General features: G+C 52.2%; 1 protein-coding gene across 1 annotated transcript in view; it reads left to right on the forward strand.

The window, feature by feature from the left end:
* The first annotated feature begins 5,228 nt into the window (after positions 1 to 5,228).
* Positions 5,229 to 15,624, forward strand: part of AKNA (AT-hook transcription factor) — a 41,240-nt gene continuing 30,844 nt past the window's right edge. Inside the window, exons 1-3 of the mRNA XM_087822866.1 lie at positions 5,229 to 5,309; positions 10,952 to 11,338; positions 13,864 to 14,933. Coding sequence (XP_087678992.1) covers positions 11,065 to 11,338; positions 13,864 to 14,933 — 1,344 coding nt within the window. The 5' untranslated portion in view covers positions 5,229 to 5,309; positions 10,952 to 11,064. The remainder of the gene's footprint in view (positions 5,310 to 10,951; positions 11,339 to 13,863; positions 14,934 to 15,624) is intronic.

Genomic DNA, 15,624 nt, shown 5'->3' on the forward strand with positions numbered 1-15,624 from the left:
TCTCTCCTTTTTCCCTTCCCTTCCTCCACATGTTACTGTTTTTTTCTTTAATGGACTCAAACTAGATATATATTTTTTTATAACTGGCTTGTTCACGTACCATATCGCGTTTTTTACATCACTTCATATTCTTCTACAATAGGACTGCTTATAGCTGCATAATATTCCATTGAGTGGAAATAAAATTTAATTGAATGATCCCTTGTTATTGGGCACTGCAGTTGTTTCCCATCTTTTCACTTGCTGCCAGGTTCGGTTGCAAAGTGATGATGATTTACTGTCTGGATTCAGACAGTAAATCATCATTTACTGTCTGGGTTCATACGCAGCTTTCCCTCCTGTGAAATGGGCATAGTAATTCCTACCTTGGATTGGCATGAGGCTTAAATAATGAGATCCTAATCCATGGAGAGGCCTTTACATGACAGGTGCTCAATAAAGCTTTGCCATTAGCAGTGCACTCCTGGCACGTGCACCCTTTCGTTTGTTTGACTCTTTATGGAGCATGAATTTGGGAGTGTGCACGCACACACACGTGTGTCTTTTCCTCAATATGGCCACACCCTCCTCATAAACCCATGTTTCGGTTGGCTGAGAAAGGCCTGTTTCCTCCTCTCAAGTATTTGGGGTGGGGACCCCCAGAATGGGTTTGGGGGCCACAGGGAGAGGGTGACAGGGGAATGGCAACATTTCTGTCCACTTGGGAGGGCTTGCTCTCCCTTTTTGTATATAGGACCCAAAACTAGAGCTGTGGCTGATACTGGGGAAGCTCTAGAGTCAGGAAAATTAAACTCAGTCCTGCAGGGAGCAGGCCATCTGGGCATTTCACGGATATGGCCAAAGTCATTTATGTGTGAACTCTGTGCCAGCTGGGCCCTGGGCCAGGACTTTAGGCACACGGTCTCATTTATCATCCCAAGGGTACTCTAAAGTCAGAATTATCCCCACTTTATAGGTAAGGAATCTGGGGTTCAGAGAGGTTAGGCAGTTTGCCCAAGGCCACACAGCTTTCAAGAGAGAACCTGGAGGTCTCTGACTACCCCAAAAGCCCATGTGTCCTAAACCCCTGCAGCCTCCCATATACATGGCATTTCTGCCTGTGTGGACAAGTGGAATCAAAGAACCCAGGAGATTTAGTGCTGGGAAGTTATTTCTGCTAACCTCAGGGATAATCTCATTAAGCCCCAGGTTCAAAGCTAAGGAAGGGGAAGGCATTTGTCCAGTGTCACTCAGATTGGGACTTGGGTCTCTACTTTTCAAGCCTGGCTTCTATCCATTCTGGTTCACTCTGGAAATCCTCACCTACCTTCTTTCAGCCCCGGACTCCCTATGGATTTTAACTACAGGGGTAAATCAGCCACCTGGGCAGGAAGGAGTGGGTGACCTTAGGGTGGGTTTTCATTTCTTTCTCAGGAAAATGGGAGCTCAAGGAGGCGTTGAGGATGAAATAACACAGCCTTCAGCTCCCAGGGCCCTGAAGTTGCCAGCCCCTGGTTTTCCCCAGGATGACTGACACTGCTGTACCCCCTGGCTCTCAGGATACATGATGGAGTGACTGACTGTCCAGGGCTTATCACATCAGCAAGAAATGCCCATCCAGGTCCTGGGCTCTGGGCTGTGTCCTGGACTGCACCAGGGGCTTGGAGAACCACAGGCTCACCTTCCAGTCTGGTGAATGTGCTGGGCACTTAGGTGAGGGTCAGCAATGATTGAGGGAGAAGGGGGGAGAGGGTTCAGTGGGTGGATAGTGGGAGAGTGGGTGAGAAATGGCATCATGATCCCTGGGCTGGAGGGAACGAATGGCCAAAGGCTTGCTGGGCTCCTGTGGTAAGGACTGGTAGGGTTGTACAGACGTAGCCACAGGTGGGCATGCTTCTGATGAAAGTCCTCAAGTTTCAGCAATGGGGCCAAAGGGTTTTTTGTGGTTTATTTTTTTGTTTTTGTTGGGTGACCAGGAACTAATCTCTTCCCCATCTCTAGGCCTCAGTTTCCCCACCTGTACAGTGGAATCATACTCCGACCTTGCCAATTTCCCAGGGGCTATTCTTCAGCATCTAGTGTTATGAAGGATGCGAAAGCACATTAGGAAGCAGAGAGGCTCTGTGCAGAACCAGAGCCTCATTCTGAGGTCAGAACATGGGCTCACTGAATTGCAATTAGTTGGTAATAAGCTCCACTCCCGATTTTATCGTGCCCGGGTTATTCATTATCTCCAGAGGCTGCAACAGCAGGAGCACCAAGTGTAGTCATTAAGAGCTGGGCCTTTGTGTGTTTGAATCTAACGGCATCACCAGCTTTGTGACCAGGGGCAAGTGACTTGACTCTCCGGGCCTCTGTTTACCCACCTGGGAAATGAGGATGTCACACCTGCCTCCGTGGGTTGTTGTGAGGGTTACAAGGCAGGCTTGGGCCACTGGCTAGACTCAGTAGCTCATCCATCATATATCACTGTGCTTCTACTTCTGGGCACTTCACAGAGCTCCCCATTGTCAGAGACAGGCTTAACTTCTAATTCCAAATGGTAAGTCCCCAAGGAGGGCACCTGCGGCTGAGCTCTACAGGTGGCCTGGAAGTTAACCGGGAGAAGAGTGGGGTGATGGGCCAGAGCGCAGCTCATTTGTCCCAGGAACAGCAAGGAGCCCCTGTGGCAGGAGCCACCCAGGGAAGGGGAGGGTAGAGGGAGAAGAGGCAGGAGCAGCGGCGAGGCTGTGGATTTTCATCTTCTTTGTCAGAACAGTGGGCAGTTTCTTTCTCAGAGTGTTTTAAGCACAGAGGGGCCGTGTTTGGTCACTTCTGTTTGGGCAAGAGCTCTCTGGTGCAGGGTGGGGAACAGACTGCAGGACAGAGAGCTCTCCGGGAGAGGCCGTTGCAGGAGGTCACACGCGGATGCAGAGGCGCAGCAGGCTCTTGTGCGAGTTAGGAAGCAAAATCAACAGGAGTTGATGAGAGATTGGTTATGGGTGTGAGGGAGAGAGCAGAGTCCGGATCGTGGCCGGGTGGGTTCTGGCTTGTGCGCCTGGGTGAAAGATGGGCCAACTAGGGAGGGCTGGGTTTGGAGGGTGGGATAGAATGAGCTCAGTTTTGAGCGTGTTGCTTTGGTTAAGTAGAATTTGGCCTGTGGGTGGAGATTGTGTGCCTGGAGAAGGTACCAAATGAGCAGAGGGTTGGTGAGGCTTGGGGTTGGTAAGGAGACGGCACAGAGTGCATGGGAGGCTGTTTTCCTTGGTGTTAGGCAGCTGCCCCTAAGATGGGCTTAGGGTTATCCAGGGGCCACGGGCGTGCCTGGCAGTGGCAGCCACCTGGCTGCCTGGGTTAATGGCCAGGGAGGGAGAGTGAGTGAGTGACAGGGTGTCAGGGGAGCCCACCCCTCGCACAATGGCCCACATGGTCACCAGAGCTGGCAGGGAGGGGTCCTCATTAGGGTTTGGCTGTGCTCCATAGTGTGTGGGCTGTGGGGTAGAGCCCCATCACCCAGATGTGGGTAAAAGGCGGGGAGGGGGAGAGAGGAGGGGTGATAACTGGGATAAGGGCACCTGGTTCTAGCCAGGCTTTGCTAGATACTCACAGGCTGATCTTGAGAAAGTTCATTCATTCATTCATTCATGTTCCAGGCCCAATCTTGGCAGCAGCCCTGGGGGGTGGCTACTCCTCTTATCCGTGTTTTACGATGAAGACACCAAGGCTTAGAGAGATGAAGGTTCACAGGTGACAAAGGTAGCAAGAGATTTGAACCCAGGTCTGCGCTGACCCTAAGATTCATTTTTCTCTCCACACTGGTGGTTCCCACCATCAGAATTACCTGTGTTTTTTGTGTGTGTGTTTTTTGACAATACAGAGACACAATTTTTTCTCTTTTCTTTTTGTTTCCTGAATCAGAATCCCTGGGTCCTGAGCAGGGCCTGAGTTGAAACCACATGCACATGGGGACTGGGTGTGAGCCTGCCCCTCCGCCCTGGCTCCTGCCTCTCTGCCCCTTGGTTCTCTCTCTGGGTACGCAGCCTGCCGTTCTCAGGGGAAGCCCAGCTGGTTCTCATCTTACCCACTACACCTGTGGCTAGCTCCTGCCCCTTTCTTCCTTCCAGTCTCTCTATCAAATGTCACCTTCTCACAGAGACCTTTCTGGCCATCTCTCTATTCTTCTCCCCAACCCATTACTCCCTGACCCGTGGATTCCCTACCAGGGCACACATCCCAGTCACCTGAGACACTATAAAATCTCTGATACCCAGAGACAGATTCTGTTTATCTGCAAGTGCCGTAGGCAACAGTGTTACCAAAAGCAGCCTGGGATATGGATCACTGCTCCATCCTGTCCCTCCTTCGTGTTCACACCTCTCTCTCTGTTTGTTGTCTGTGTCTCTACGAGAGTGGAGCCAGGGTTTGGCCTGTCTTGAGCCCTGCCATATCCCAGCACCTTGAAAAGCACCCAGCACACAGGATACACTCAGTAAGTACCTGTCAAGTGAATGAATGGAATGAGGGGGGCTTGGAGAAAGGCAGTTTGCCTTCTCATGAGCCCTAGGAACAACAGGGGAAATTCACCTGATCAGCCAGTTCTCTACGTCCATGTGCCTGGAGAATCCTGCTGTAGTTATGGGCCCTGCTTGGGGCAAGGACTGTGGGTGGGATGGCAGGAATCATTGCAGCCTCACTGAGATGTTGGGTTTGCATACTGGCAGACAGGATGGAGAGTCAGAGATGGAAGGATGCCAAGCAAGGATCCAGTCTGAACTTCTGTTGTAGAGATGGGCACTGAGGCCTAGAGAGAGCGAGAGAGCCTTGGCAAAGTCTGCACCCTAGAGGGTAGGAGCTATGGAAAAAACTCGTAGCGGGTTGAAGCTGCTGGAGGCTGCCTTCCAGGCTCTGCATGCTGAGTGACCTTGGCCAATCCTCTGACCTTCTCTGGGCTTTAATCTCCTCAATCTGTATTTTAGCTGCGATGGCCCCAAGCCCTGATATCGGAAGTTTCTGTGAGGCCTCTCCTGGGCAGTACAGACCCGCAGAGGGCCTGCAAGGGGTTAAGCTCCTCCTGCTCACTCTCCCTCTGCACTCAGACAAACCCCCTCCTTCTGACAAACACTTGTAGGAAATCAGGCTGGGCGCTTCCTGCCTAGGCGAGGCGGCCTCAGCCGCAGGGGCGGGGAGAGGTGGGGAGCGATGCTTGTCTGCGAGCAGCAGCTCGGGCTGGCAGAGCGGCCTGGAGGCGGGCCAGGGCGCCATGGAGGCAGGGGGCTCCCCAGGTTTGGAACAAAGACCTCACACGCAGGTCCTCTGAGCCTGGGCCAGCAGGATGGTGAAACCCAAGAGAGGTAAGGGAGCGGAGGAGGGGAGGGGAGGCCGCCTTCCCTCTGGACAGGCCAGTCACAGACTCTGGGACGGTCTGGGGAGGCTGGACCAGCCCAGCCAGGAAGTTGCAGCTGCTTCGACAGCTGTATGACTTCTCTCCCGGCCGAGGGGAGCCCAGCCTCCCAGGCAAGGGTGGATTTTAGGGGGATTTCCTCAAGCCTCGAGATGCTGGATTCCAGTCTGAGCTCTGATTTTGATTTCTGTGAACTTGGACAAGCGCTGGTTCCTCTGTGTGCCTGGAGTGCCTTCATCTGCACATGGAGAGTTAGTCCCACCGGCTGCTGAGGGGCCTCAGACATGGTGCACAGATGAGGAGCAGGGTAGGAGGCAACAGAGGGTCCCCACGAAAGAGTGGTCCCTTCTGTCACTTAAGGGCACAGAGAGGAGCCAGGGATGGTCTAGCAGCCCCAGCCCAGCTCTCCCGGCTGGCAGGACTAGAGTCCCCAGCAGCCGGGGCACCTTTCCCCTTTCCCCAGGGCCTCTGCTGCTGCTGCAGAGAGCTGGGGGCTGGAGAGGGTACATCCGGAGTGGAGAGTGGCTGATGCCTCCCCACGGGTCTAGTTTCTACACAACTGTCAGAAACCCCTTGAGAACAGCAGGTCTGTGCCCTGCCCTCTGGTCAGAGAGGGAGGCCAAGATTGGGGCTCTGACCCCAACGGCCCGGCTTTTTTTGGAGGAGCCCAGCCACTTGTTATAGGGGGTTTCCTTCCCATTCCTCCTGTCCCCCCACCCCTCAAGTGTGATGGACTTGGTTTCAGAGTTTCAGGCCCTGAGCTTGAATCCCTGGATTGCATGCACTTCCTGGCTGCGAGGTCTTGCAAGAGCCTGCCACCTCTCTTTAGCTCTATTTTGCACCCAGGAGATGTCAGGGTCAGGGTGGGGGCCGAGGGTGGTGCCCTGGACAGCCCTGGCTGGATGGGAGGGGACTTCAGAAGGCATGAGGAGGGGGAGGGGGGCTGCATGGCTGCTGCTGACAGATGAGAACCAGGGAGATGGAGACTTAAAGGGAAGGGTCCTTCGTTTCGGAGCAGTTGAGGAGACAGAGAAGCCACTGAGTGGGGGTTGCTGACCCACTCAGGAGCTGGAGAGAGAGAGACCACAAGGGTCTCACAGACCCTTGAGAGAGAGAGCCAGGGGCAGGTGTGGTGTGGTGGGATGGGGGAGATGTACAGAAGGACAAGGTAGCCCAGCTGGAGTGGCTCAGTTGGTTGAGCACTGTCCTGTGCACCAAAGGGTTGTCCGTTCGATTCCCCGTCAGGGCACATGTCTGGATTTTGGGTTCAATCCTTGGTTGGGGCATGTGCTGAAAGCAGCCAATTGATGTTTCTCTCTCACATTGATGTTTCTCTCTCCCTCTGTCTCTCTCCCTCCGTCTAAGCATGCCATCAGGTGAGGATTTAAAACACACACACACACACACACACACAAAGGGAGGGGCTAGTGATTGGTGCTTCCTTGTGGGGCTAGTTTCTCCAGGGTTGGCAGGGACCCTTAGCCCACCAACTTAGCCCTTGAGGGGACTTCGTGCTAACAGGACTTTCCTGGATTCAACCCCCAGCTCATATGGCTGGAGCCTTCACCCCACTACTCTTTGGGAGCAGCCCTGCTGCCCTCATGGAGGCTGACTGGAGCAACTCTGCCTTTGGCCTCCATTCAAGGACCCCTGTCCATAGTCCTCCAAGTTCTGTTCATACTTTCAGACTTCTGTGCCTTTGCCTATGCTGTTCCCTCTGCCTGGAATGCCCTTCCCCCTTCTTCTCCCCCAAATCCTCTTTGTCAACTTAATGCTTCTTTCTTCAGTACATCTTCTGTATTGTCCCCCCACCCTGCCTTCATTTGAAATTTTGGAACACTTTCCTGTGTCTTGTGTAGTGTTTGGCACACAATAGGTGGCCATAGTTTTTTTTTTTTTTTAAGTTAATTTGCTCAATATATATCTGTTTTATGAAATGGGACACCGCAAGAGAGTTAGCAGTTCTGAGGCTGTTGGCTTCAGAAGCCAATGAGACAACCAGGAACCCCAAAGTTCATTTAGCCACCTCCCATCTTGCCCTCGCAGGGCAATACCTCCCGGCCATGGCAAGAGCAGGTGGCGTTTTCTCCATTAAACAGTGAAGAAAACCCGCCCAGGGGTTCACCGTGGAGCCACAGCACCAGCCTGGAACCTGGGCTCTGACACCCGGCCCACTGCTCTCTCTCTACAGCAGCCCAGTGAGCTTGTGTCCTTGCCCAGCTTGAGGTTGGCATGTGGTTGGTGCTCATGTGGGTGGTTGGCTGACCAGCTGACCGGCCAGTCCTGAGCTCCGTAGCCCCGAGGACCAGGACTTGTGTGGAAGACACAGTCTCTGCTCAGGGGAGGCTCACAGTTTTCAGGCCTGGGGCACCCATGTGAAACTGCAGCCTGTGACCGCAGCTGCCTCCAATGTGCAACGTCCCCGGTCACAGTGAGATTTCTGAGCAGACTGAGTCATCCCGGGAGACAGGGTGTTCCTCTTTGGGCCCCGGAGGCCTCTGTGATTGGGCAGGCTGCGCTGTGGCATGGCTAGAAAATAACCTTTAAAAAGTCAAAAAACCACACGCCTCCTCAGCCCCTTCCTCAGGCAGATGTTTCAGAAACAGAAAAGCAACAGCTCTTAGCACCTCTCTCACTTGCCATGGTAGCAGCAGCCGGAAGGTCTAGTCAACCTGCCTGGGGAGCTGGTTTAAAATGCAGGTGCCTGCCCTAGCCGGTTTGGCTCAGTGGTTAGAGCACTGGCCCATGGACTGAAGGGTGCCAGGTTCGATTCCAGCCGAGGCCATGTACCTCAGTTGCAGGCTCGATCCCCAGCCCCGGTCATGGCACGTGTGGGAGGCAACTGACCGATGTGCCTCTCTGTCTCTGTCTGTCTGTTTCTCTCTCTTTCTCTTTCTCTCCCCCTTCTACTCTCTCTGAAAAGCAAAGAAAAAATATCCTCCGGTGAGGATTTAAAAATTAATTAATTAAATAGAATGCAGATTCCCAGACCCTACCCCATGGCCACCAAGTTTGGCTCTCTTTGGGTCGACCTAGAAGTCTGCATTCTTAGAGGATTCTTAAGGGTAGCCAAGTTTAAGGCCCACTGGCAGGGATTTCCAAGAGGGGTGCAGTCCCCCCAGAGAGTATGGGGGAAAGGATTAAAATGTCCCTTTAAGATACTTATTTTCTATTGCATCTTTTTTTTTTTTTTTTGGTTAATCCTCACCTGAGGTAATTTTTTCCGTTGACTTTTAAAGAGAATGGAAGGGGCAGGGAGGGGGGGGAATATCAATGAGAGAGAGACACACATCTATTGGTTGTCTCCTGCACGTGCCCTGAAAGTACAATAATTAATAACAATACAAGCATGAACTCTGTTTCACATACTCACAAATGTAAACCTGCTTTTGTCCCACCCTGTATATTGGGCATGCAAGCAAATATATATTTTTATTGATGATGTTTATGATTTAAAAAATGTTTTGGAGACCAAGGGCTTTTCAAAACAGATGCTTCCAAATCTTGTTCTGTCATTAAACAGCTGGATGATCTTGGCCAAGTCACTTTTCCATATTGAACTTCAGTTTTCTCATCTGAAAAATAGTTTTCCTGTGACCACCCACAAACTTGTGGCCCAGGCCGGCAAGAGAAGGGACAGCATATGGAGTGGGATCAGGGGGACACTCACAGGGTGATCTGGAGGATGTTCTGGGGTGAGGAAGACGGAGGCGGGGAGAGGATGAGTCCCCTGAGCCTGTCAGAGAGCCGAGGTTGCAGCCAGAGGGGAAGAATGTTGTTCCCTGTCCCTACCCCAGTCCTTGAGAAGGCTGCCGCCTTTCTTCGCTGGGGAACGTTCCCTGGGGAACATTCTCTCCAGAAATAGTTGCCTGCTGACTTTTCTCAACTGTACAAATCAGACTCTGACCAAGACCCAAGTGCTCACGAGGCTGCAGGGACAAACACAGGCCTGCTTGTCCTGGAGGCCTGGAGTTATTTATACTCAATTGTATCTGCTACATGGAGGGAGTAGCCCTGACCTGGGCCACAAGGTGACCTTTCACTCCTATCTGATCCTAGCTGACTTGTGGCTTTCGGCAAGACCCCTCTGCTCTCTGGGCCTCAGTTTGCCCACCTGTAGATCGAAGCCTGGAGGCCGCAGCGAGCTCCTTGGGTGAGGCCATGCCTGCTGCTGTCAGCTCTGTGTCTCCAGGACACTGTGGTGCTTGGCCTACGGAGTGTGGGTCGTAGCAGGAGGGCAGGGAAAGAAGGAGAGAGATCAGAGGGAAGGAAGGAAGAGGGAAGGAGGGGAGTAAGTATAGAAGGCAGGTAGGGAGGAGCCCTACTGCTGCTGCCACAGGTCCCCCTGCAGCTGGGCTCCCCACTTCTGGTTCATTGTCCCTGAGCAGTCAGACCTCATTGTGCCCTCCCGGGTCTGGGATGCCCTTCAGAGGCCTGAACCAGACCTGAGAGGCCCCCTGGGCCTGGCCCCCACTGTTCCTTGTGCACACTGTCTACCGGGCAATCAGCCCAATACCACAGCCTTCAGGAAACCACTACCAGTCACCCCTCCTGCCTCTAGGCCTTTGTACTCGCTGTCCCTCTGCCTGGAATGCTTTTTTTTTTTTTTAATTGAGGTGATACATAACATAAAATTAACTATTTTAAAGTGAATTATTCAGTGGCTTGTGGTATATTCAGTGTTGTGCAACCACCACATCTATCTAATCCAAAACATTCTCATCACCCCCAAAAGAAACCTGTGTCCATTAAGCAGTCACTCCCCAACCCCCCCAACCCCCCCCCCCCCCGTCTCCCTGATTTCCGCCAGTCTGCTCTCTCTCATGCATTTGCCTCGTCTGTATATTTCGTATCAGTGCCATCACCCCGTGTGTGACCTTTGTGTCTGGCTTCTTTCACTCAGCGGAGTGTTCTCAGGTCCATCCGTCCTGTAGCCTGTGTCCACACTCCATTCTTTTTCATGGCTGATTAATATAACATCATATGTTTATACCACAAATTGTTTATAGTCATCATTGATGGGCATTTGGGTTGCTTCCACCGTAGGCCTCTTGTAAGTGTGCTGCTGTGAACGTGCGTGTGCACGCATTTGTTTGAGTACCTGTTTTCAATTACTTGGGGTGCTGGAAAGCTCTTTTCACCATCCCCCTACTCTTAATTTGAATTACCAGAGGGTAGTCAGGGAAGGTTCCCAGAGGAAGTGGCTTCTAAGTGGAACCTTCCCTAACTTCCTAGGCCTGCACCCTGGACCCCTGCCCTCCTCACCCCCCAGCACCCATGCTTGGAGCCTGGCACCTGGTAACAATCGCTAGCACACCTCCTACACCAGCCCGTGTGCTGGTCACGGGGCCCCTTATCCTGTATCTCAGGTAATTTTACACAACTCTTGAGGGATGGGAACTATTGTCCCAGTTTTACTGATGGAGAAAATGAAAGCAGGTGACTTGCCATGGCCACACAGCTCCAAGGGGATGGGGAGCCAGGAGCTGAACTAGAGCTGTCTGATTCCAGAGCTCCTGTTGGTAACTTCTTGTTCTGAAGAAAGGAGGGGATTTGAAGATTAATGCTGTCCCTTGATTGTGTCCCCAACAGGCCACAGACAGGATGGCTGGTGCTGAGAGGAGCCAGCAGTGACTCTGATGCCCTGAGTGGCAGCTCCATGTCCTGAAGATGAAGTGGCCCAGGTGAAGAGCAGGCCAGGCCCAATGGCCAGCTCGGGGACAGAGGTCCACTGGGCCGAGCCAGGCCTGGGGCAGGGGCCCCAGCGGCGGCGCTGGGCCTGGGCCGAGGATGAAAAGCATGCTATTGAGAGCTGCCCACACAGCTGGGGAGAAGACGGGCCCCTTCCCAATGCCACCAGCCCCGAGCCCCTGGAGGACTTCCGCCTGGCCCAGCAGCGCCTGCAGCCTCTGGAGTGGAGCTCGGAGCTGCAGCCTGACGGGCACCAGGGATCTGAATCAGGAGAGTCTGCGGAAGAAGGTGAGACTCACTCCCCAGCCTCACAGTGGTGTCCCCCAAACATCCTACCTTCTGGCGGGAGGCAAATAGTGGGAGGGAGATTTAGGAAATTTTTAATTGAAATTTATGAAGTCTATCATTTAAAAATGTTAAAGATTTAAATTACATAAGTAATGCTATTTATTGCAAAAAAAATCAGAAAACATAAGCAAAAAGAGGAAAAACTAAAAAAGATATCTAGGTAACTCTTTCCCATATGTATATATACAAATCCAATATGACTATGGAACAGTATTTTGCAAACTATATTATAACCTGCTTTTTTGTAACTTAATAGATATGAACATTTTTCCAACTCATCAAATATTCTTCCACAAGTCATTCCTGGTGGCTGACTAGGAATTCCATGATGTGGATATTCTGAAATTTGCTGAGCCAATCTCTTGCTGCTGGGCATTTAGGTAGTTGCTAGTTGATGCTGTTAAAAGTAATGCAGAGATAGATGTCATTGGCATATTTTTGCGCATTGATTTGATAATAACCTTGATAATTGAAATTATCTGGTCCAGGGGTTTTGCCCATTTTTAAGATTTTATAAAACCCCATTTAGTAGTGAGAATGTTGACATCCCTTGTTTTCTAAAATAACTGTTCCCTTTGCATTGAAACCAGCTTCCTAGTTTGGCTTGGCAAGTCACTTCTCTCTGAATCCTGGTTTCTCCATCTGTGAAATGGGGGTAATAATGCCACTGGGAATAGTAAGAGCTTGATGCATGGTGCCTGTTGCACTTAGAGTATGAATGAAATACCCCTATCTTAGGATTCTGCCAATCAGGCACACCCCCATGGATGGCAGAGGAGCCGTTAGGCTGGTCATGGATTTTTTGTGCCATGACCCAGAGTTCCTCATGCTGGATCTGCCCAGAGCTGTCTTCTCAGGGGATGCTCCCTCTGAGCTCTTCCTCAGGGGATGGTGACTGGGATGCACTGGGAGGGAAGGGCAGAGGCATCTCTTCCTGAGGTCACATGGTAACACCCTGCTATGATGTAACAGCTGCCATGTCCTGTATCCTTACTGTGTGCCCAGTGCAGGGCTAGGCACAGCCCAGGATTTGTCTCCTTCCCTCCAGGTAGGAGGGACTGGCCTCTAGTCTGAGTATGGGCTGCCAGAGAGGTCAGCTATTTGCCCATGGCCCCCTGGGAGGGATCAGAGGGGCCAGGATCGAACCCGGGGCCTCCCTGGCTCTAAAGTCCACTCTCTTCTTCTCACTGCATGAACCCCAGTGGCAGAAACTAACTTGCCTGCATGGCTGGGACCTGGGTTTTAGATCTAGGTCTGCTATGAACTACTGTGTGATCTTTGGCAAGATGCTTAACCTCTCTGGACTTTGAGTGTTCTGTTGTAAACAAGAGAGCCTTGCTGAAGGAGAGTTTAAGGAGTTGAAGGATGTAGAGATTCCAAGGGTAGGGGAAAGAGCAGAGAGGAGCAGAGAGTGATTCAAGGGGTTATGACAAAAGTGCATCTGGTGCAGAGAGTCTGTGCCTAGCAGTATACAGACTGTGTCTCATGAAGCTTTGGCTCTATCCCAAAGGCTTACGTGAGATCTAGGACAGAGTAGGTGCTCAATAAACATTGACTGCATGGATGATGCATGGATGAATGGATGAATGGGTGGATGGGTGGATGGGTAATGGATGGGTGAGTGACTGAGTGGATAGGTAGTTGGGTAGATGGGTGAGTGGGTAATGGATGGGTGAGTGGCTGAATGAAAACTTTTTAAGGGAGTATTTGACCCAGTTAGAGAGATGTGAGAAGACTTCCTTGATGAGGTCAAGGTTGAGCTAATGCCTGAAGGATAAATAGGAGTTAACTAGGCCAAGGGAGGGAAAGAGGACCCTGGCATGTGCAGAGACCCTGTGGTGGGAGAGGATGTGGCATGACTAGAGCAGGGAGAGACTGAGGGGGACCCTGGAGAGAGATGGATCAGGAGAGATGGGGCAGGAGCAGGGACCTCAGGGCAGTATTAAAGGTTCAGCTGTATCCTGGAAGGTATTGATGAGTTTTCAGATGGGAGGTTAGGGTGAGTATTGAGGAAATGATTAGGTGGCTGCTGCAGTGGTCCACGTGAGGGACAATGTTGTCCTGAGGAAAGGTAGCGGTGCTGGACTTCAGAGCAGTGGGTGAGTTTGACAGCTCTGTCAGAGGTGGTGGTGACAGATTGGATTGTGGGATTGAGGGCTGACAGATGACAAAGATGCCTCCCAGGTCTCTGGTTTGTGCAGCTGGATGGGATGATGTTGCCATTTGCTGAGACAGGAAACACGGGGAGGTGGGGGGTAACCAGGTTTGAGGTTTGAGTTTGGAGGACCTTTGAGATAACTGGGGGTGGTTAGGTAAGTACTTAGCCATATGGGTGGGGGCCTGCTGGGAGTCTTGCCATTGCCACATGATGAGGAAATGAAAGCCCCGAGGGGTGAAATGACTTAGGTGACATTCCACAGTGAGTCCAGACCTGACATGTGCTAAGAAATGACCTGTTCTTCCAGAGTTTGAAGCAGAGGATGCGGACAGCCCAGAAAGTTCCAACTTGCCCCTCACCTGGCTCCCCCAGCAGGTTCCTCAGCCGGACATGATTGAAGAGGAGCCAGATGAGGCCACCGGAGATGATGAGGCTGAGGAAGCTGGAGAGAGCTCCCCAAAGTTGGGATATGAGACTGGTCTCTGTTCTGGGGACAATGGAAACACCAGCCCCATGGCTCTGGGGTGGAGTCAGGCCACAGGCTGCTGGGTGGCCTCTGACAAACAAGCCAATGGAGACAAACTTCCAGAACATTCTGAGGTCAACCCAACTATTGACCTCAGCTCTGCAAGGTCCTGGAGCAGTGGGACCGTGAGCCTCGACCACCCTAGCGACAGCCTTGATTCTCCCTGGGAAGGAGAGACCGATGTCCCCCAGCCCACTGCCCTGGCAGAAACTTTACCGCAGAGCCCCAGCCACCACCTCCTAAATCCGGATGATAGAACTGGAGGAAACGTTGCTCTGGCAACGCCCACGGAATTCCAGGACTCCCCAGTCCCCCCAGCCCAGAGCCTCCAGTGTCCTGCAGACAGATGGAGGAGAGAAACGACCAGTCTCTCCTGCCCTCAGCCGGGGGGCCACGCCTGGAAACGGACACGGATATCACCTAATGTGCTCCCTTCACGATTCACTGGCGCGCTCAGCCCCCTGAGTCCCCGGCCTCGGCCAGCCCGGCAGGACAGGCCGTCGCCCAGGCAGGGAGCCACTGTGGCTGGCCACTCATCTTCTGATGCCCCCAAGTATGGCCGGGGGCAGCTGAACTACCCACTCCCTGATTTCTCCAAGGTGGGACCCCGGGTGAGGTTCCCCAGAGATGAGAGTTACCGCCCCCCCAAGGCCAGGAGCCACGGCAAGCAGCCTCAGGACCCTGTCAGACCACTGATCTTCAAGTCACCTGCCGAGATTGTGCGGGAGGTGCTGTTGAGCAGTGATGAAGCCTGCTTGGGAAAGGACCCACCTCCTACCCACCCCATCACCAGGGTACCCCAAGAATTTCAGACACCTGAACAGGCCACCAGGCTGGTCCATCAGCTCCAGGTAAGCTGGACTCATTTCTTTACGCATGTCACCAAGGCACCTGCTGCTGGCCTGGAGGCTGGTAGGGATGGGAAGGCCCTGGCTGGGCCAGGAGCCCCCTGCTGCTGGAAAGGGGGTTGTACCCGGAGCCATGAAGATAGTCCCAAGCCCTTTGCTTAAAAAGAGCAGTGATCGCACTCATGCTGCAAGGATGGTCTTTGTTTGTTTGTTTTAAACTTCTGCTATGAAAAAATTGGAAACATATACAAGAGAGAAAACAATATAATGAGCCCCCATTTCCATCACCCAGCTTCCACCCATGCACCCATCAGCCAGCCCCCGGCCTCCTTTTTCATCGATGGCATCACCCCTTCCCCCACGCACCCTGCCGGAGTACTCGGAAGCAAATTTCAGGCATGAGATCACTGTATTCAAAAACATTTTAGTGCGTACATTGAAAGATAAGGATTCTCCCTTACACATAACCACACTACCATTATCATACCTAAAAGTTAACGCCAATTCCTTAATATGATCCAATATCGTCAGTGTTCAGATCTCTCCATGTGTCTGAGCAATGGCTTGTTTGTTTCAGTGGGTTCAAATTAGGGTCCAAACGCAGCTCATGTATTGAATTTGGCCAGTGTGTCTTTTGAGCCTCTCTCCCCTCCCTCTTTTTCTTTCTTTTTTCTGATTTCTTTCTTTCTTGTAA

Source organism: Miniopterus natalensis, chromosome 12 (genome assembly GCF_054644295.1).
Source record: "Miniopterus natalensis isolate mMinNat1 chromosome 12, mMinNat1.hap1, whole genome shotgun sequence".
Lineage (NCBI taxonomy): Eukaryota > Metazoa > Chordata > Mammalia > Chiroptera > Miniopteridae > Miniopterus > Miniopterus natalensis.